At 33.1% G+C, this 24,414-nt stretch overlaps 1 protein-coding gene and 1 long non-coding RNA gene across 3 annotated transcripts in view; one reads left to right on the top strand and one right to left on the bottom strand.

Annotated features, from left to right (window-relative positions):
- Positions 1-14,358: 14,358 nt before the first annotated feature.
- On the top strand, positions 14,359-23,475 carry LOC100569707 (glycine-rich RNA-binding protein 2-like). 2 transcript variants are annotated; one of them, XM_003240486.4, is made up of 2 exons: positions 14,359-15,979; positions 22,476-23,475. In XM_003240486.4, exons 1-2 carry the CDS (start codon positions 15,956-15,958, stop codon positions 23,166-23,168), a joined length of 717 nt encoding a protein of 238 aa, XP_003240534.1. In that variant the 5' UTR covers positions 14,359-15,955; the 3' UTR covers positions 23,169-23,475. The 2 variants fall into 2 exon arrangements, with proteins under 2 accessions (XP_003240534.1, XP_016660917.1); XM_016805428.2 differs by lacking the exon at positions 14,359-15,979 and adding an exon at positions 18,557-19,127.
- Positions 18,449-24,414, bottom strand: part of LOC107884055 — a 7,605-nt gene continuing 1,639 nt past the window's right edge. The window contains exons 3-4 of the long non-coding RNA XR_001679679.2: positions 20,294-20,445; positions 18,449-18,563 (exon numbers count right to left, since the gene is read on the bottom strand). This is a non-coding gene — a long non-coding RNA (uncharacterized LOC107884055). The remainder of the gene's footprint in view (positions 18,564-20,293; positions 20,446-24,414) is intronic.

The following is a 24,414-nucleotide window of genomic DNA, read 5'->3' as shown; positions in this document are numbered from 1 at the left end:
GTAAAAATAAAAATAAAAAATAAAAAATATTGCACGCGAAAACGTTTAAAGTGGACACGGGCCGTTGTGTTTATACCCTCCCCCGTAATGCTTGGGCCGGGGGAGCTTATATTCACTACCGAGTTTTCGACGCACAATTAGATTTAAAAAGAGCTCGAGTCTTATTTCCAGAGCGGTTTATTTTTTTTTATCCGATAGGTAGTACGGTATCCCATTCAATAGCTATACAACGAGATATATTATACGATATATATATGTGGGTGAGCGGGTGTGTGTGTTTGTGTGTGTGAGGTTTGTTCGATATTTCGTTTAGACCGTTACGCGGGCTCATCCATGTAACAAAACCAACTTTCTAGTTCAAAGAGTCGGCGAATTATTGTCGAAATGGCCGGAAGTAAATAATGACTTTACCGACAGACGGCCACGAAAAAACGGCGGGTAAGCGATTTTTTTACACGTGTATACCTACACCTATATATGGGTGTGTATACGCACGGCAGATCTCTGCGGGTTGTTTGGGAAATCCTGATCCATTCGATCGGAAAGTGTTCGGATGTTTATACACTATATATATTATATATATATATATAAAGCCAAAGATGGAGAGAGTTATGACGAAATCAAATGAACATCTATTGGTCCATTGTTGTAGGTAATAGAGTTTAGAAGTATGTGATGGTTATACGTATAAGTATAGATTCTGTTGATACTATTTTTTATAATATATAATAACTTGTATTTGTAGGTGCAAGATGATTCTTTAGACTAGAAAAACAAATGGTTTATTACCTATAAAAGTTATTTTAGAGTAAAAATCATGTATATTATTATAATAATATTATGCGAAGTTCAATGATTATTAATCCTCATATTCACCTCATTTATAAAGGTATAATTGTATGAATTTATTCAAATTCAATTTTCAAACAAAATATTTAACCAGCGAGTTTATATTTCCAAATAATTCTACATACGTCCTACGGAAACAACTATTGATGAACTTGTAGTGAAAACATCTTTGTTTTTTTTTTGGGCCACAATATAATATAATTATGCAGAAGATCTTTTTTTAGCCGTGTTGCATTTAAATTAAAATTCAAAATAGTAATTTTTATGTTATATTTAATAATGTAGTTTAAGCTATTTAGATAAAAAAAAATCAAGTTCCAATCGTGAGATAAAAAATGTTAATATTACAGAGGGCAGCAAAATAAGTTAAGCAATGTAAAATCTAAGCATTTTAAAATATATTTGTTTATGTACAATAATTGTAACTTAAATTCCAATTATCGTGATTTGTTCATAAACGCAAACCTAAGTATAAAAGTAATCAGTTAAAATATTTTTCAAAGGTCATATTATTATGATATTAATTTATTATAATATCATATTATAATTCTGAGTATCGAAAATATTTTGTAATCTGTTCCAAGTACGCACACTTATTAAATTATTCGATAAAGCTGTGCTACAGTTTAATCCTAACAATAATTTAGTAGTAATAATAATAATAAAAATCAGTCCTGAGGATTGCCGGTTACATTTTTAAAATAATAAATACAAATTGATCGCGATCGACTGTAACGATACACTGTATCAAGATTAATATTATTGTTATATTTTGAAGTATACACACATATATGTATAGGGTGATTTTTTAAGCATGCTCACCCCATTTTTATGCTTAAATTATGCATATATTCAAATTTTAATTTTTGGAATTTTTATGTGTCATTAAAGACGATAATTTCGAGTACTTAGATTTTTCACAACATTTAAGGAGTATCCAGTGGCGATACTAACTTTTGTTTTTCAAATGACAACTTATATGTTTTAAAGCAAAATGGGATTCAGATAATTTTTCTGAAAATTTTGATGTATCGTAATCGAAATTTGAACGAAAACTTTCTTAGTTATTCTTCTTCAATAAATATTGAAACTAAATATCGGAAACGATGTGTATCCAGAACAAATACGACGCATAAACATAGGTGCCTAAATCGGCTTAAATTGTAACGATATTGTTATAACGTTCTTTTCTGATGAATTAGTGTAGTATAATATATTTGAAGGATTGTACTTTTTATGCGTTTTATAACTTGACACTAATCCTCCCATGTTATCATGTTACCTATATAATATTATCCTCCGAATAGACGGTGATAGTGGCGTACATTCAAATTTGCTCTGGGGGGGGGGGGGGGGGGTCAAAAAAAATAACCAACACTAAAACCTTCTCTTTAAAACTACCCATTTTCCTAACAACCACTGATTAAGGGGGTCATTGTATAATGGGTTGTATTAGACTTGAATTCAATGATAAAATATCATTGTATAAGAAAAACGATTCTGAGCGAGGATGGTTTGTCACTCTGGATATTTTATATTGTTATTAATTATTTTATCATGTAAGTTGAATTAATATTATAATATTATAATTTTTTATTCGTTTCTATGGTGATAAGCAAAGCGTTAGAAATTAAAATCCCATTTTTAGCGTTTTTTCGTAATTTTTTGGTGGTTTTTCTCGTGGCATTAAATAACTATTGAGAAAATCAGAAAATAACCTGTTTAAAGTTCCATCTTGATCCAATTTGCTAAAAGATAAGGTACTATATGTTGAAATCGAAGCACTCCTTCTGGAAGAAATTTTGTATACAGGATATAAAAAAATAAAAAATAAACACCATTATAAAAACAATAGCTTCCTTGCTCCGCTCAGAATCTAAAATAGTAGATAAGAAAATCCATTTCATATGACATTGTCGACGTGCGCCGACCTAGCATGGCGGCAGTCAGCAATGGAGATGTTGGTATTGTGTTTTAATGTTTTAATGTTTTTCTAACTTTTCATAATAACTTCTATTTTCATGAAATAATTACAATTTAAACATGAATAAATAAATTATTTCAGACTATTTTTTTTAATAAATCTTTAATAATCAGAAATCAAAATTAACCGAAAATTAACCGAAAATAACCGAAATTAACCGGTATTTTTCAAAACTGGTTCTAGAACCCTTATATTTTTTTAGAAAACCGAAACAAAATCGGAATCCTCAAACAAATTAATTTAATAACCAGAACCGGAACCGGAACCGAAACACCCAACAGGTTCCAGTCCCTGCCTTTATGTAGAAAAAATTATTTTTGTTAGTTATTTTTAAATATAGTAGTATGTTACAAATAAATAATGATAATAAAATAAATAATTACATATAAGTCTTTATGTTATACTTATAAAGAAATATTAAAAAATATATAAGTTGTATAAAATACTAAAATGTATAAATTAATACGTAATAATATTTATAAAAATAATTTTTGTTGTCAATAAAATATAGAAAACTATGATAATAATTACAATTCCTGTCATAATTCATTTTTTTTACTCACTTTTGTTAGCACTGTTTAGGTTAGGTTGCTGGTTCATTACTTTTTAAAGTAGTTATTTGAAACCAACTTAACAAAATCGTCAGCTTAACTCAAAACTATATTGTTTTGACAATATTTTCTAAAGAATTAATGTACGTATCTGAAAAATAGTATATACTCGAATATTATGCGTTTTATCACGTCCTATCAACTATCTGCATGACTGCATCCTATAAGTATATTATGTTAGCACATATATTATTATCCTCCGAGAGGCTAGTGATTACAATGACCATAGTCAAGATTATTATTAGATTATCATAATCACTGAGATAATAATATCAATGTCACTGCTCAAGATAATATATCAAAGTTTTAACATGTTAGGCAACCGACATATTATTTAATGCACAGTGTCTTGACATTTTCCGTACAAACTCTAAGAACGATTTCGTGTCAGTGAGTGTGAAAAGCGTATCGATAACTAATTTTTTTTGGTTTTATTAATAAGGGTTATGGTAGGTTAGTCAAGAACAGCAACTATGCAGCAGCGATACCTTATTAGTTTTAATTAAATGTTGTTGAACACAAATGTAACACCCCACGATATTCCGGTGACCTAAAAAAATAATATAGTTATGTACCTACATACATGAGCATAATACATAATATTATTATTTTAATATCGTGTGTTCGGTTATTCGATATGTCGAGACCATATAATAATGTGTACCTATAGGTATACCAATATTATACCGTCTTCAAACTGCACGACCGTTGTTGTCAATTATTTATCTTTTAATATGTATGTACATCGTATCGTTGTTATGTTTAGCAACAAAATATAGCCAATATATGTTTTAGTAGGTACCTATATTATTATATCATTATGTATAGCTAATGTTACGGGAATCGAAGGTAACGAGTTTTACAACACGTCCGTTCTCGTCACCACGCGTTACCCGACGCACGTCGATACCACACACTAGGTAATACGTAATAACCATAATAATAATTATTATGCTGATAATAATAGTACAATAAAATCAGTGATTATTATACTAGCGCGATGGTCTTCGTATCTCGCACTCGGTCGCATCGATTATGTTTTCCATTTACCATGAGATACGTCAGTAGATGTATGATGATGATTATGGAGTCGATGGGTGATGGGTGCAATCTAAAGTATATGTGACAACTGGAACCCTACACGTGACTATGCAGAGTATTCGTTTGATTTAATTTTTTCATGATTGTCACTTTTGTGCATGCAATTGAATCTTTCAAATGACAACCATCCATATTTTCCATCTATCCATGTTTTGTTTCATTCGTGTTCCTCTTAGACATATATCAAAACTAGCGCATTTTAGATGTTGAATTTTATGCAAATGCAATTATATTATAATATGTCAATAGTCAATATTATATTGCTTTTATTAGTCAGAAATATTTTTTCCCCTAAAAAATACTGTCATTTTGAGGTTTTTTTTTTTAATAAAATAAATTATTGTATTTTTAAAAACTATTGAACGTAGTAAAATATCTTCAAGTTCTATATACACCGATGCGTTAATGTAATATTTCATTTACGAGTGTGCACTGAAATGTTGTAGGTTTGATCAAACAGTTAAATTCTAAACAAAAAGAAGAATTTGACTTTAACAAACTTGAAACTAACTCATATTAGATAATATTATGTAAAATTAATTTAACCGTAGAATTAATGTGTATAATATTTAGTATGAGGATTAATGAAAAAAAAACCTACAATTTAACTACTCTATGCGCAAAGTAAGTCTTGGAGTACAGCTATTGTTGACAAACTGTATTTAATGCTTAGAGTTTGTGGTATATAGACTTTAATAACCTGTATGTATAATAATTATTAAAGTTAAGTACTCACTAAACATGCTCACCCATATTGTATCCTTTAATAATGCATTCATTAAAATTCTAATTTCTGAGATATTTAAAGATAAAATATTATATTATATTCAGATACATTGATTTTTCACAAATGAAATTTGATACAAACTTATTTTCTTAAAATAAAACTAACTTTTTTTTTAAAAAAGGTTTTTTTTTTAAAATTTAGATCCATTTTAGTTGAAATTTGAATGATTTGTTTCCAAGTTATTAAATGGAATGATATAATTATATTATTATGTAGATGGACACTAAAGATGATACATAATATTTAATATTGGTATTACATAAAACTATATTATATTAAACTGCCTAGAGATGTGAGCTTGAAATTTTTTTTTTCATTGAAAATTTCTGAAAATTTTCAACTTTCTTTTAAAACTTGAAAATTTATTTTTTTTTTACTTTTCTTAAATTAATTAATTTATAAGTTTAAATAAAGTTTTTAAATACTTTATAAAATTACTGTTTCATTTTTATTTAAATTGTAACAAATATAACATCAGAGTCAAACAAAACACTTATAATAATAAAAAATATAATTTGGGTAAAATTGAGGAAGTGACTCAAACAATAAATTACCTCCGTTAAAAATTTAAAAATCAATAACTGTAACAAAACGATTATACTCTCATAATTTATACTGAAGTAAAAATACAACATTTATTTCCGAGTTAAATATTATATATTGATATATGTATATATTATAATATATATATATAATGGTTTGTGTTTTACTATATTTATTATATTATGTTTATAATAATAACACCAACATTATATTAAAATGGGTAAATGGTAATAAAAGTACATATTTTAAAATATAATTATGAAGGATAAATATACTACAGATATAAAATATCAAAAGATTTATTTGATAAGAAATTAATATGATAAATTATAAAATTTTGAAAATGTTCACCAAAAAAAATTTTCATGACAATTTACATCACTGAAACTGCTAGTTGAATAGCCCGGTTTCGCCGTGTGGATCGAGCTGAATCGATTGGCGAAAAATCGGTCAAAACCTATGAATTTGTATAAGCTTTATCCGTTTTATTCCTTTGATGTTATATAGTAGATAGTTGTAAAACCCGACTTCACCCATGAAAAAATGTAACGTATAAAATACAATGTTATAATATAATAATATATAATATGTATCTTGTTTTGTGTGGATCTCAGTTTTAGTGTCCCAGAAAATCGGCGTTAATGTATCTAGCTTTGTAAAATAATTTAACTTAAACGGGCAACCGCAAGTCATGGATTAGATTTAGCACAAGGTATATTTTTAAATTACTTTTTAAACTTAAAAATAAAATATAATATATCTGAAATTTTTGAAACTATTTTTAAAAATTTGAAAAAATCTTTTTTTGGAGAGGGGATCAAATGGACATAAGTTTCGACATAACGAGATTTTACTGTATAATATAATTATATAATACTGCCAAAACTGTAATGACACGAAAAATTAGTAAAATAAATAAAAAATTAAAATTAAACATTTACATTGGCATCATTCTACCAAACAGGTGCATACGAATCATAATATATATTATAAATTATAATTATAATTATAATTTATAATATAATATACTTAAGGCTAAAATATTATAATAATCTCTTACTTTCACTACTTTATTTTCGTTAAGCTTTATTATAGTCGTAACAATAATAATAATAATACAATGTTTATACTTCCGTGAATTTTTTACGTGCTCAAAAAATACCGTCATTTATAGTTTAATCTTGACCATTTTGTGCCACGTGTAAATATTTTATAATTTTTTTTTCAGGATTTATTTTTTATGATTATGGAACGATAAATTAAAATTAAAGAACTCTCATGGCCATATATATGTTTAGTTTATATATTATTTAATACAATAATTTCATACTATTTTATCGACTAACATCGATACAATGACGTAACGAAGTACCACATCATACGCATAAAAAAAAAATAAACATAGCCAAAGAAAAGAGAAGTAGGTTTTTAGAAATAGGTAATTTAAATGAATAAACAAAAAAAACATTAAAGGGACGTCGAGTTGCAGAAAATACAGTGAATCAAAATCGACGATGAAACCGTTGCAGATTAGACTTGAACGAGAGTAGAACAAATGCGTTACGGTCGTACACGCGCCGATGATATGGCATCGTGTGGAAGTCCGTCCCTGCAGCGACCGATTCGGATGACTCTGCCGAGAGAGAAGATTAGATTTATCTACTACGTCGCTAATAATACACGATATTAAACACCGATAGCACTGCAGCTGTGTGCTACTACCGCATAACCGTAACCATGTTTCTGACACAAACGCGTGTACACTTAGAGGAAATTCTAGAGCGGCAAACGTTGCAAACGTTTGATAACGGAGAAATTCGGAACGTCCGGTTGGTAAACGAAGCTGTAAACGTTTGCAAACATTGCAAACGCCATGATCCAGCGTTTGGTCTGTTTCGTTCTAGTAACCAGAACCGTGGTTGTTTTTGTTTATACTATTGCCGTTATCGTTATCACAATTCACGACTTATCACGATTAATTTTTTTTATTTCTTGCACCACGACCACGGTTAAGCAAAATACCGCACTAAACCAAGCGCTCGTGAATTTCTACGTTTTCAACGTTTCAAACGTTGGCGTTCGTTCTGCAAAACGTTTGCCGCTCCAGAATTTCCTCTTAACACCGCGGTGGAGTTTTAAATTCGACAACCGTTCGAATTCCAATGTAGGAAACTATCTACTATCAGGTATGCCTCCTATACGAATATAATAGCGGCGTGATATCATAATATAAGTACATTTCGAAGACGATACGACGACGCAGACTGTATAATAATAATCTTAATATAGAGGATGCATCGACGGGTCTCTCCTTATACCGAGGTCGCTGATCGCTAAATCGTTACATGCTTATACGTACAATATAATATATATCATCATTATCTCTCATAATATTATAATAATATTATATTACGTACGTATATATATCGCTGGTTGGCCGGGTGCCTGATTTGTTGGGCTGGAAACGTCACGGGTCGCGCGCGACGTGCAGTGCGTGTACCTATATAGGTGGTATGTGGTATGTGTGTGTGTGTGTGTGTGTGTGTGTGGTGTACCAACATACCCCTTCTGCACGCCACGATATGGGGTTGGGGGGAGGGGTGTAAAGACAACGACACAACAATAATAGTAATAATGATAATAATAACAGTAGGTATTATAGTGTTATACAGGATTTCCGGTATATATCGAAAGAGGAGAGCCATCGTCGTCCTATACACACAGCACGGGCGCGACGTACGAATTATTGCGCCCACGATGATACTCTGGGTTGGACACCGGCCAATTGCTGCGAAACGAATACGTAATGCTATCGTAGCCGTTATCGTATTATTATAATATTCATATATTATTATATTGTAATACCGACACCACATATTATTTTTATTATTATCATTATTATAACAATATTAAATAATATTTTAATATAAAATTGTACTGAGAGTGGAGTAGATATTCGAAATTCTCGGGAGGGGGGAGGAGGAGGAGTTCTGTAGAGAACTTTGGGACAAAATAACCCGACGTGTAAGTGTGTATAGTCATACAGACAATATACAGTACATGGCTACATGGCTAGACGTGTCTATTGTCTTAGGAGGCCTGTTAAGATTTTTTGGTTGCGGGTAGGCCCACCCAAGCCACTGTAGTAGTAGGTACTGCAGGGTTCAGGGTTGGGCTCGACGATGTCCTTGTCACAATGTCCCTATTATAATACGCATACAATACACAAATATGTACTCACGTCATTCCTGCAATAGTATTGTATGCTTGGGAAATGGCCGAAGAGTAGTAGCTATATATAGGGCACACCATTTGCCACTTCAATCCACCTATTGTTACCTGCAATTGAAATATTTGTGAGCAAAAGAAAAGAAAACAAATGTTATTTAAATATTTTGCTAGAAAATTATTAAGTTCAAATATATATTATTATAATATTTTGATGATAAAAATAAATAAATATGCGTCATATATTTTAAATTAAACAGTAAATTAATATATTTTCCAAAGTTATATAATTTTTGTCTAGTATAGTTGTTTGGAAACCGAAATGTATCTATTTTATGCGCCACGCAAAGGCTTAGACACTAGTACCTTTTTTGCATGCGTCGCTAACTATTTTCAATCCTCATGACTAAACAGTATAGGATAGAATGTATATAATAACCATAATAAGTGATAATCTTCGACACGCAGGTGTATCATGCACACATAAATTAACAACTAGAATTAACGTATATATACAATATAATATCATATTATATTATATATCTTACACTCATAAGCGTCCAGAAATCCGCATAATCAGGATCAACCCCCCCCCCCCCCTAACCGGAAACTCGAATCCAGATATTGGAAATTTTACAAAAATCCTAATTCGTTACTTTGCTCAGTGCTGTCATAAATTACCGTGCGCACCGCGATATGATACTCCGTTGGAAATCGGCCAATCGAATACATACATACTACTCCATATTATATTTTATACCGTTACATAAACGATGGTACAACAACTGTTGTGATCGGTGTTGCGGGATGCATGCGGACGATACGTCATAATATTATGATATACTAAACGATCCGATAGAATTTCATTAGCTAAATGTGTGTTTTTATTGTTGTGCAGGGTTTAAAAAAATACGTATCTATAAAGTTGTGGGTGTTTTCGAAGAATCTCTGATGCCCACCTAATCTAACCTGTATCGCGGACAGCGGCGGGAGACCAGAGCAATATTATCGATGTTTGCTATACGCGGGTTGGAAGGGGTGAACGATTCCGAACACGTAGGTAAATAAGACGAAGTACTATAGTACCTACGTCGTGGTGATGTATTTTATATAATAGACAGTTCTATCGAAACGACGAAAACAATTCCGCTTAGCCTAATAATATATATATATATATATGTGTGTGTGCACTGCACCGGATTCGATCCAGTGTGGACGTAAATTATGTTTTCGGAGTTTTCTGAATGGCGAAATATGATTTATTAAAAAAAGGTTCTCAAACACCAAGAGTATGATGTACGTACCATTATAAAATCGAAATAGGTAAGAACTTCCCAAAACCATTATCGAAAGAAACGTCTCATGGCTGCAGGCGTATATACAGAGTGATTCACCAATAGCACGCTCAGTGGCCAATGAGTATTTTATTCAATAATAATTCAATAATGTTTTGATTTAATTTCTAACTTTTGGAATTTAATAGAGTTATAATCAGCTTACATTCACAACAATATCATATGCTTCTTAAATGCGTTGAGCTCATAACAGGGATATTAGATAGATAAATGAGAGTTTATTATATAATTATAAATCGATATGATTTGGACGCAGGCACCAATTATTACATAATCATAAATACAGATCAGACATATTATAAAAATTCTAAATACAATTTGAAGGCTTATATATTAATATAACTGACAAAGTCAGACAGACGATCTCTACACATATATGCTATGACGGAAAATAGGCCCCTCAAGACCTTTTCTTTTAAACTTTACCTGACTTAAATAAAAATCTAATGTTTGTGTTAGTACAAAAAATATATATAATTTAACCACTAGGGAACAACAGATAAATATTTTTATTTTTATTTTCCTTAATTATGGAAAACTTAGTTAGTAATAGGTCCTTAGTAGGTACTTAAAACACAATGGCTCCTTCATCAATATTAATTTATTATGGCTATTATACGATAATAAGTAAGTACCTATAGTAGTTAAATACGGCTCTTGATTAGTCTATTGAGCTAGTAGCAAGGCTAAATACTTATTATAGGATAGGTATACCTACTATAGTTAACGTTAGAATATTGTAAGCAACCATAAACTAGTTGTGTAAACATAATAATAATTAAGGGATGTGATATGGGGATGGATGATGAGTACCTACCCTTCACGAATCCGTGTGCTCCACTTCCCCGTCTTATCGCAAAAACGAGCTCCGTAGGGCCATCATCAAAGGTCAAATGTCCGTCGTCGATCGCCTCCACGCAAAAGCATAACCACCCGCCCGCGAGTCGAAAGCAGGCGCACGTCACCGGTTTGACAGTCACCTCCACAACCATTTTTCGTTGAAATATTATCGTGGACCCCGAATATTGTCAAAAATATCACTCGAGTCGGTTGCACAAGTGGAACCGAGAAAAGATTATTATTATTTCGTATCTAATTCCTGCCGATATAATATATTATTACTAAATGAATAGATGATGGTTTACGCATGCACACACACAAGTGAGTGGCCCGGGCTGAATTTTATTTGCATAATAATATGTAAAACAGGACAAAAAAAAAAAAGAATATCGAGTGAGACGGAGAAACGAGACGTACGCGCACACACTCACATATGCGAGTGTATGTCATGGGGGTGAGTTGTGAGGGGAGAGAGGAGAAAAGTAAAAAAAAAAAAAGTATGTAAGCGCGACTATATAATACTGCTGCAGTTGTATTATAATAATAATAATATATATATGCGTCGCATCCATTATAAAAATATATATGTTTGTATATAGCCGGTAATTGATTTTAAGTCGATCGGGGACGATAGCAGTATAATATTATATATTATATTATGAGAGATATCTGACATCATTCGAATCTATGGCGACTATCGAAGCCAGGAGCCTGAACCCATCCAAGTATGATATAAAAAAACTACGACGATTCACCTATATATGTATATTATATTATTATAATAGTACATATAAAATTCCGAGTCGAAACGGTCTCGTGCCTCGGGCATTATGTATTATGCTGAGGATATTTATATATAATATCACGGGTGTACATAGCGTTATTATTATTATGAACAGCCCCAATCGCTTGATCACACATACTTGTAATATAATATTATAATATATAGAATGTTTTTATCCGCGTTAATGCACGGTGTTACCATTTTACTGGTACCGATACTGAGATACCGAGACGGTTGAACAATTATTTTCCAGTGATTATAGCCATATTATTATTATCAACACGTAGGCAACAGTGCACGGTTAGAGGTGTTGATAATAATGTTATGAGGGCCCGGCGTGTCGTGGTGGTCAGTCACTATAATGTGTGCTGCAGTTGAGCATCGTCCGTCGTCACTAAGATTAAACCACCCGGGTTTTTAGTGACGAATCCTCGACCAACCGTAGCCCCCCTACAAAATGTTAATAGCCATATAGTTGTCGATGCAATGAGTTCAGTAAAAAAAAAAAAAAAATAATATAATGTATTTATATCGCTTCGGAAAATGACTTGGGTTTTAATAAATGCACGTTGTGTTGCGTCGTCGGTTTACCCGGATCCGAAACAAAAAAAATAAAATAAAATAAACTGTTTACTTTGCGATTGATATGCACTTACATAATATGTCCCTTATAGGTATACTCAAACAACGTCAACTCACTATCGCTTTCGTCGCGTGAGCGTATTCAAATCGGTTGCGTTTAAAGTCTACGACATTTCCGAGCCGCGAGTCGTATACCGATAGACAATCGCGAACAAGCACGCCCTGTAGACATGCGTCTCTTTACATTATTATATTCCCTTCTTTTTTCTCGTCTTATTCCCGATGATTGATGCACGTTGTATACTGTACACATGCAGGGTGCGACGATATGCGTCCGCGCCGGTCACACGTACGCCGTGGAGCGAAATCAATTCGAACTATGTCTTTCCCGCGCCGCCGTATAGTCTGCCTGCGTCCGTCCGTTTAGTTGCAGAAACGTCGATGGGACGCTTCCGCCTAGCGGACGGCAGAGAGGCTCGCGCCAGAGCCAGAGCACGAGCGCGCACACCTGAAGAAGATAAATGATTAAAAGAAATTGTCTATCAAAATCGTTTCGATTTTTACGTATTACGACCATAATACCCTCGCTGCTAGACGCCTGCAGCCGATCCGAGTACTACATCCTTTGGCCCGCAAAACGACGTCCGCCTATTGATTAATAGCTATCTCGCCCACCCTCCGCCATAACACCGCTACCCCGACCGGTGCGTTTCTCTCCGTTCAGTCACCCCCTGTCCACACATACCCTCGCCAACTGACTGCTCCGAGATGGTTTCTTATCAAATGGTTTTTTCCTCTTTCAATCGGCAGTCGATATAGCGTTCCTCGCTGCGGTGTTCAGTTTACTTTACTTTTATCCGACCACGTTTTTCTACGGAAATAGGAAAGACGCCCTATCGTCGCATTCAATTAGCGAACGGTAATAACATAACATAATATTATTCCACTCGAAGTACGCCGCACGCGTACCTTTAATATTATTATTATACTGCAGGTAACGCGAGTCGGAAGTATCTGTATAGTCATTGGATTTTTTTTGTTTTTAATTATCCATTATTTATCTCTTTCAAACGTTCGGACTGTGTATGGCACCGCAAACTACAGTGTTATTTAGTTTAGTAGGATAATTTATAAAAGGCACAATAGAAGTTAACCGTATTTTTTTTTTTTTTTGGAGGTGAAACGATTAAATGAAAACGCGTTAAACGCGTATATTATATAATATAAATTTTTTATTATAACGATCAAATAATTTTTCAGTTATAAACGAAATTATTATGAAAAAAGTATATTAAATATTATTATAGTAAACTTTATCTTTCTGTTGCTTATTAACAACATTTATCGTTTCTTCACTGCAGTATCTACCTCCTTATCGTTAAATTGCCAGAATAAAATGTGATTGTATTCGATTGCATTTTTTTTTCCGTTATTATAATTCTTATATTGGTATGCATACAATTTAAAAAAATTTCGTTACTAAATCGTCGGTAAATCTTAATAAGTTTTCTGGTTTTATATTTTTTTTTATCTGGATTTGAAAATCTGTCACTAGAATTTTTCTATAAGCATTATAATATTGTGCAAAATTAAATTGGTTATTTAAAAACGTACATATTGTTCAAGATTGTAACATTAAGTGTTCTAAAAATAGGTATTTTTTTTTTTGTATTTCTCTCCAATAAACTATTTAATTCTAATTTTTTGAATTGAAACTTGATTAAAATTGAATTAGGTAAACTTGTCTACTGTTAGGATTTAAAAAAAATTTTACAAAAATAATTATATGAGTCACGAAAGCTTACACCCCCGCCTCAGCTCATTCTAGGAGTATGTCAATTTTTAAGTTAGAAATTCTACGGGAATCAAAAACGGGTAAAATTCCTCAGGTGTTGAATAACACAAACAAGACACATCGCATCATAAATCAAAAAATGGGAATCTTGACGTGAGTATGTACTATGTACCATATTTCAATATTAACTGTAAGTAATTTTAATATCCGTCGTACAAATCAGGGCTGAATTTTAGGGAGGTGTGGGACCCTGACCCTTGTGCATTTTAATGTACAGACCTAACAGTGTACTTAAAGGTTTATAAAAAAAGGCTGATGAAGCAATGTATGACAGTGTATGTTACGATTATAATTATTTGAAGTACAGTTACTCATTTTATTTAATTTAGTATTGCAAACTATAGAGTACGGTAAACTGTCAACAATTATTTATTCTTCACGTACAGCTGGTAATGTCACGTGCATTCACACGTTCGTTGTCGATCGATGAGTTCCAAGTAACGACATCTACCTTTAGCCCATAGGTATATATTTTCTTACACTCATCCACCAACTTACTTTCTTTAAAAATAATAAAAATAATATAAAATTAAAATTTAATAAAATTCAATGCTCAATATGAAAATTTTTAGGTAGTTTATTTTCGTTTTTATGAAAACCAAAGCCAGAAATCGACTTAATGTTCAATACACGAAACGTATTATTATAAAATCACGATAAGCAAAATCTTATCGTGGATCTGTGACGTCCTATCGTATCGGCCACATGTACAATTACTTATAAATATAACATATTATTTAGTAGCATACCTAAGGTACCTATATAATATATGTGCACGCGAGAGACTGAAGTGTGCGTACATAATGTGTCGTCGAGGAGGTACCTGTGTATTCCTTTGTCTCGGTACGGTCGGCGGTCCTGTGACTGTAACAAATCGAATTTAGTCGGTTTTGAGGATCACACGCGGTTATCGGGCGAGGGGGAAGGAGGAGGAGCAGGAGGAGACCGCGAAAAGAAGTTCTTTAGGTTTTTTCCCCCCGTCATCTTCGCGTTTATCTTCGCACCTTGTTCGTACACCACATATGTATTGAACCCGCCGCCGCCACGCCAAGTCGCTAGACGAATAATATAATAGCAATATATTATTACATTATGTGAAAAACACTGAAACGACGAAAAAAATACATATAATATTGTTATGCAGATATTATACCGTGCGGCGTGCGCTCGTAAACTGCGGTAACGATTAATAAATCGACACGTATGAAGGTCATATGAGGTTATATTATAAACGAACGCGTGTGTGCCCGAGTTTATATAAAATCCCATGGTACGTAAGAAATTTAAATACATCGATTTGAGACGTCAACCGTCGTCGTCGTCATCGATTCGTATCAGCGAGTGTGATAATTGCAGTTGAAATTTTATCATCGACATTCATCCCAAAGTGCTACCCGCCGGACGAGAAACCCGACAGAGGAGGACGCAAAAGCGTTATGAACCGTTCGTTGCTGACCGCGGTAAGTCGTCTACGTCATATTATACGAATAACGTCTTGTGCTATAGGTACTTTAATATAATATTATTGTATTGAATATAAAATATTATATACTCTACGGCGTAACATGTAATTTAATATTTCTCATCACCATCAGCGACTACACTGTCCAACCACATAATATTAGGGTGAAAATTTAAAATTTAAAAACATGCTGCGAGGAGCAGTGTGGTATATTTCGTATTAATAATAACGACTGGTATATTATATTTATAACGTCATATTAGATGTTATTGTTTAAGTCTTACGAAGACCATTGATTATATACAATATAATATATTATAACAACAACGTCCAAAGCTGTCACGCTGCAAGTGTTAAAACATTTTGATGAAATAAAAATGGTTTTAAAAATAAAACAATTTAAAGTTTTCACGGCACGCACTTTGGGAAACACTGCTCTATAATATATTTTTATATTATATATATTTAATAGTTGCTACGTCAATTGAACCTCTATAATTATTGTAACTGTCGTAACCAAACGATATATATTATAATCTCGTGGATTGGCATTTTCTCCGAGGGTACCTATTATGCCCATACATATCTCTCGGTCAGGTGCCACCTTACAGCCACGAAATTCGCTTCTATATTCGGAAGACAAACAATATTAGTACGCTGTCACGGGTGAAAAATGTCGAGGCTCATCCTCGCGAGATCCACGTCCCGCTCCTCGACCATGCGTAAATATATAATAATAGTATTAACCACGTCAACAACGAAAACCGTGGTATAATACGGAGGGTGGGGAAACCGGACGACCGATAACAATAATATAGAAAAAAAAAAATAATATAAATACGTCAAAGGGACAAAAACGCAAACTTTTCATTCACGTCTCGTCGTTATTGCGATTTTTCGTCCAACCCCTCGTCGCCGCTTCAGGGTCCGCCGCGCTTTCGGGTCGAATTATTATCCACCAAACCAGATGACGTAAATGACACAGACGTATACGTCGACGTATAATAATAGTAACAACAACAGTAATAATAATCATGATATCGTTACATCACGACGATGGGCGCAATTCGTAAGAGTTATGTGTGCACGGTGGTAGATTGCCGAGAGGTTAGGACTCTACCGTGGTAAGCGTCCACCCCACGTATATGAGAAATTGCCGCCGGACAATGGGCTACGGCGCGATTTACCGTTTCACTGCACTTGCACCGGTTCATCACATCATATTATTATTATTATGTATTAAAGTTTCGTGCCAACCCTCGGTGGCCAAAAAAGCGCATACTCGACGAATTTTTGCGCGATTTATTCTCCCCGCACGTTTCGTACGCACCCTAAAAAAACGAAAAAAAATACTTATGTCGTTTTGACGTGACTGCCGATGCAGTTTGTGCAGTGATTTATACGAAACCAATAGAAAAACAGCGCACAAAACGTCTAGGGCGCTTATAGTCTATAATTGGTTGGATTAGGTAGGTTAGGTGGTAGTTAATAAAGTATATATATTGTAATCATTCTCGCAATAATTATTCGCCGAGAGTTAAGTGAATTAATTCAGAGTAAAATATTACGTCAGAGTGAATATTATTAATACATTATTACTCAACATTAAATTTTTGGTGTAGAAAAATATACAGTCAAGTGTAATATAATAATATATTGATGGCGTATAATGCGGTGCTGACATAATAATAGCTATATAGTAATTTTATAACGTTTCACTCTGAATTTTTACCGATATAAATTACAAACTGCTTGCAATACAATAATATCATTATACTCAAGTTGGGTTTAATGGGATAAAAAATATAAAAAGAAGGTAAAAGTCCGGGCTACCTACTCGACATTTTCGACCTAAATAGATTTGAATCCGATACGCGCCAAATATTTAATGATAAATTATTTTTTATAAATACGATAGTGTCAAAAACTACAACAAAAATGTATAGAAAAGAAAGAAAAAAAACAAGCCTTCCAAATCGCCTCGAACCAGCACTCGCAAACGAGCCGATTATTATGATCGTGTTATAATATACTGTGTAAATAATATAGATTAGGTTAGCTAACTATTTTCACATAAACGAACTTCGGCGATAGAATCATAATAATGATGACACACGCGCTATCGACCGCGATTTTGCCGCCGTCAAATACTGCAATAACTGATATCGGGAAATAGAAAAAAATGTACTAAAAAAAATACGTAAGTACTCTTTTCCTATTTTTTTTTTTTTTATATTACATAGTAATTTCCCTGAACCTCCATAACTACGCGCGTATAGTTCGAGAGCGGGGAAAGATGCGTAGGTACCTGCGATTCGTCGTAAAATTCTCTGAGCGTAAAAAAAATTACAATAAACAATTTACGACTCATACGCTAGTGTAAAATATAAATAATATATTACTACCTATACGTCATTTTATTGTTCGGAAAAAAAATGAATGGAGTTTGCGTTATTATTATTTTATTTGTAAACATTTTTTTGTTCTTTTATATACGTCATAATATTATGTTTAAGCAATTTCACACATCATTGGTCTCCAGTTTGTAACGTGTTCGGGCACCTCATCCTCCGTGTCGGTACCTAAAAATATTATAATAATATTTTAATCTCTCTGAACGATTCAGAGTTTTTATTAAATACGTGAGAAAAACAAAAAACCACCGTGAAATTGTTCTTTATAATTTACACAAAAATACGATTTATCGTCAACGCGTACAATATAATATTATTATAGGTACGTCTAACGATTTATAATTTTATGCAAACGCATAACGTCGATCATGTGTGTGCGACGGCGGAGGTGGTGATTTTTGTCTTTTGAACGTCTTCTGCAGCAGCAAACCAGAAACAAATCAGTCGAAATCGATCGCGATTTTTGGCGGACGTTTAAAAACTGCGTGGTTCGATACACGAAATATAAATAATTATAATAATAATTATAATCGATGAAAAAAATAACAGTCGTCGCAATATTGATGTTAATTTTGACAAGAAGAAAAATAAAATGTCGTATGCCTGCCCGGAAAACTGTCATTCGAATATTGGACTTTACCGTGCCGAAAATCTGAATTACCGATGTGATATATTTTATTTTCGAGTAAACAGTGAAAACTTTATTTCACCTATTCGCGGTTGTATAATGTGGTAAGGAGGTCTATAATATTATAACACTGCAGCCATAATACATTATTATATTATTATTTAGAGACTTGTTTTTAATATTTTTTATTTTATGATAACAAAACAAAACTAAAAGTTTCGCTTGACTGTTATCAAACGTGAGTGACCCGTTCCCCAATATTTTAGACCGGATGAAATGTTTAGTTTTTATATTTCACGTCGAGACGGATATAAAATATAATCGGTCAGTTGTCACAATACCACGGTGGAGAATTTAGGACTACAATAATAATAATAATAATAATGTTAACGGAATTTTTTTTCATGACTTGATAGTATAGTTAAAGTTCAACAATAGTTTGTCACAAAAATAAACTGAAATCATATAATATTATAATTATTATTTAGAAATGGCACGTGGAATGATATTAAAAGAAAATATCATTAGCTGCTGACACTATATTTTTAGGTATATTACATTGTATTGTTTCGTTTCTCCTATATACATAGCGTACCTACTTATGACGTTCAAATAATTAATAAATTGATTAAACAACAAAACAATGTCACGGTAGGCAGTTCTATTATTTATCTAATTATCAACTAATTTGGTAAATAATGAAAATTAATACACAAACACACATATTATTACCATTGTGTGCTTATGGAGTAAACAATAATGTAATATACTGCTAAAACGACAACAACGATTACGCGAGGTACCTGCCGAAAACCGTGTAATATTGTAACAATGTTCAGATGTAATTTTCGGTAATATTAAATTTACATCTGCGACCGCGCACATGTTTCGAACAAATAGTAATAATTATAATAATAATATTATATAGGTAATGTTCTTAGATAATTTGCCTAATAATTGCTATAAATTATTACGGATGACTCATTTCCGTGCGGGAAAGGTTGAAAACGATAATAGGAATTACGAACGAACGAACATTTTTCGCAATACTGCAGAAGTTTTATCTTTAAATCCGAACAATGTTTTTTTTTTATCGTCACGGATCGATGTTAATTATGATAATAAAAAAGAACGTAAACTTTCACGACGACAATAGTTTTTACGCCAGTAGGTTCACGAAATAATAACGAAATCAAAACGAATGGATTTGGATTCGAATATAAATTTCGTTCGGTTCAAATTCCAAACTATAGCTATTATAGGTACTTACTTTGGAATAGGAAGACCAAAGGCACATTCACTACGTGCATTTTGTACGTCTTGTCGTTCTTGGGCGTGGGTGTGGTAACTATTCAGTTCCAACTGTAACCATATTGGTTTTAAAGTTGTACTGTGGTCAATTATTGGTGTACTCGATTTAAACTATTGTAGAAAACAATATGTTAGAAGCATTGGGAATGATCCGCAGCAATGACCAAAACAATTGTCGAGTGATTATCCTAAATAAGGGAACTGTTGAATTTGTTCAGCCGAGTTTCTCGACTTTGTTATAGGTACTCGTGTCACGATACCTACCTATTTTATTTGACCACGTTTAATCACAATCAAGACGATGTGTATAAGATGGAGACAATAACTTATATTATAATCTATTGTGCTCTCTTGTGCACTATTAATATCGTGTGAACTCAGTTTTACTGATACGACCTGACTTATCCAAATGCACTTGATTCCCGCAAATTTTACTAACGATTTATATGTTATATGATTATACTAAAAATTAATATAATATTATTAAAATATTTCAACAGGGTTACTACTACGTCACTATAGTTTTAATTTGCTGATGAATAACGATTAGTATTTATGTGATTAGTACCTACTAGATCTAAGCATTCTACGAAACCGAATATTTATTTCCTTTACTCAAAAATATACTTTAGTCGTCAGTTATGGCAACGATTCGGCTCATACTGAATTAAATAATACAATTTTTTTCTTCCATATCCTTAAGAAAATGAATATTATAATAATTGCATAGATACTTAGAGTTTTTGTATATGTATTTGAAAAATGAACTTAAAATCGAGTTTATCTAATGAAGATTTGTATTAATTAAGGTCTTACTATTTGTAGTAGTTATTTCTTCAAATATACTATTTATTAACTGATTAGGTTGGTTATATCAAATAGAATATAAGATTTTATCTTAATAGGATTATGGACTGTGGTCTACGGTTGTTCATACACGTTAATTTAATAATTATTTCTGATGACCATACCCACAGAAATGTCATAAAGCCGAAAGAGAGCAATTTTATTCCACAAATTAGCAAATTAAAAGTTACCAAAATAGCGGAATAGCACAGATTTTCATTTTTAATAACCATTTATAAACATACAAGATTTTGTAAATAGCAGACAATGTATATAATATATATATAATTTTCCATTTAAGTATGCTTATCGATTCCACACGATTCCACGTGATTTTAAATGCAACGTTGCCATAACCTTAATTTGGTATCGTTGTTACAAACCATTATGATGTGTATAATTAATGCCAGAAGTTCTGACTCATAACTTATTAATCGTATACGTGAAACGATAATTTTTCTTGAAAACAACTAAATGATGGTGTCAATATAGGTAGCAGTATCTCACTGACTAAATGTATTTCACTTGTAAAGTTTAACTAAACTTATGAAAATGTTGATACGACTACCTATATTATATTATACTATTATTGTGCCTAGACACTTACCACAGTAGGTATATTATAACTTTTTACAATATTGAACAATTTGATTTAACGACGTTCTAATATCAAATAGACACTTATGAGATGTTCCACAAAATCGGTTATAACGATAACTCCAAAATATATCTCTTATCATGAGGAAATCAACCACAACTCAAAGTCTGTATATTTAAATACGATAATTCTAAGATGCTTTAAAGTGTAATCTCAATCATATTGCGTTTCTGAAAGTCTTGTTATTTGGTCTTTTGTGGTTGTATTTTTTGTACGACAGCTGAATGGTCTATTGCACAAAACGTTATCTGCATGCACATTACAATAATATGATTGTTAAAATATGTTAATATGTTATTGGGAAGGAAACGTTGCAAGTAAACTTAAGTTGAATGTCTTTACGATATATTATACCATCTTACACGGTACGCCCGGTTATTGCTCAAATCCCGATTGAACGGTATACCCCAATGTAGGTACGGAACTATATAGTACCGATGACGTACCGCTTAATGTCGAAGTAATACCGAATACTATAAATTAATTCACGCTATTTACGGTTTTTTCGGTATGCTGGTTCTTATTGTATTGCAGCTGCACCAGTGTACCGGTTGTCCGATTTCGATACCGTTCACACTATCGAGGTTTTTCGATATTAATTTTTCACAATAAAAAAAAAACTTTTCCATTTTCACAGGTCTGCCTGTGGCTGTGCAGCGGAAGGTGTGGCGGGGCTCCCGCGGCGGGTCTGCTTCCAACTCACCGGCGGCCGGCCGTCGAATCGCACCCGATGTCGTTGGTGGCCACGCTGCACCCTGCCAGAAGTCGCGGGTTCGCTTCGCAGCAGCAGAAGAAGTCGGCAGCGGCGGGGACTACGGTGTCCGTGGCTCCGGAAGATAGTGTGCAGCCGGCGGATCAAGACGTTGCGGACACGGTCGGATTCAACTTCGGCCTCGGGTTCGGGCTGGACACGCCGCTCATCGATTCGCTGCTTGAACGGCTGATCAGACGTAAACAGCTCCTGATGGCAGCGGCTGCGGCCGCTTACCCGGGCGCCGGTGGTTGGGGCGTGGGCGCCGGCGGCGGTGGAGGTTACTTTCCGGGACCAGCGGTCGTATTCCCGTTAGGCGGGGGCGGTGGTGGCGTGGGCGGAGGTGGTGGAGGCGGCATTCTCCCGTGGAACAGGCCCGCTGCATATCCGTTCCCGTTCGTACCGTCCCTGAATCCGTTCAGTGGTGGAGGCGGTGGCAGTGGAGTTGGCGGCGGTGGTTGGGGAGGTTTCGGCGGTGGTGGAATCGGTGGCAGCGGTTGGGGCGGTGGTTGGGGCGGTTTCAATCCACTGTTCGATTTCGATGATTTCGGGTGGAAGAACAACAACGCACAACAATAAGCCCTCTCAAATATTACATAAATATTATGATCATTGTAATTATAAATTAATTTATATAAAAACAAATCTGTTTAATATTAAGAAAATATAATATTACGTTTATAATAATTAAATAGGCATAGAAAAGGAATTTTTGTCTGAAAATTAATTGTGTAACGTAATTCACAGTTAGTGTCTATATGTAACTCACTACAGGCAATCAAGACATTTTTTTTTTAAATTATAATTTATATTTGTGTTAACTATTAATGTAATCACTTAGTACACTATACAATTAACTAACAGTATAATATATAAATAATTATAACAATTAATTTTCGTTTGTTTTATGTTAGTGATAATTATTTATAAATACTAAAGGGTGTGCCGTGACTACGGTACTCTTCTAAAATAAATCACACGAAATCGGATGTACCTTTTGATATTAATCAATATTAAAATATAATTTGATACGATTCAATGTATGCGAATACAGTGCTTGTTGCTAGATAATAAACTCAGAGTGGTGCGGTGTTTGGATGTGCTCTGAGTGCCAAGACCGGCCGGTGCCACTATAGTTCGGTGACCACCCGGGTTTTTAGACATACACGTGTTTTAAACCAACCGTACCCTCCCCACAGTAATAAAACCTACTAAATAACCCAAGCTAATGACCTCAGATGTTAAAACCTTAACTTTAAAAAAAAAGGTGGGTAAGTGGATGTCGCACTGCTGTACAGTAGGTTACAAGTGGGTCACTGTATAATGGATAGTATTAAATTTGAATTCAATGATATAATATCACTATATAAGAAAAACGATTCTGAGCGGAGACGGTTTGTCAGTCTAGGTATTAGACATACCTATTATAGGTATACTTATCTATAGTATTAAAAAAAAATTGACCTATAATAGGTATTAATAATAAATTCCAAATTAATCATATCACAATATCCATCAGGTAACTCGTTATACATAATAAACCACAAACCGTGGTACTATCATAGATATATAATAGTACACTTTAGAAGTTTCAAGTATCCACAAATAATATTATAAAATCATATTATCAATCACAACAAAATAACTAAAATAGTTATTCCAGGTTTTTTAATATGTAATTTCGTCTAAATTGGAAATTAAAATGACTATAAAAATAAACTGTGCTTATGTATTTTTTAGAATTTTTGGTAACAGAATTCAATATTTACGTGGAATCTTGTTTTAAATTTTCAATCCTTAGATATAAAAGTTGAACATTTTATAA

The sequence above is a fragment of the Acyrthosiphon pisum genome, chromosome A1, assembly GCF_005508785.2.
Source record: "Acyrthosiphon pisum isolate AL4f chromosome A1, pea_aphid_22Mar2018_4r6ur, whole genome shotgun sequence".
In the NCBI taxonomy this organism is placed as follows: domain Eukaryota; kingdom Metazoa; phylum Arthropoda; class Insecta; order Hemiptera; family Aphididae; genus Acyrthosiphon; species Acyrthosiphon pisum.
Note: the sequence above shows the minus strand (reverse complement) of the source record. Positions and strands in the feature narration are given on the sequence as shown.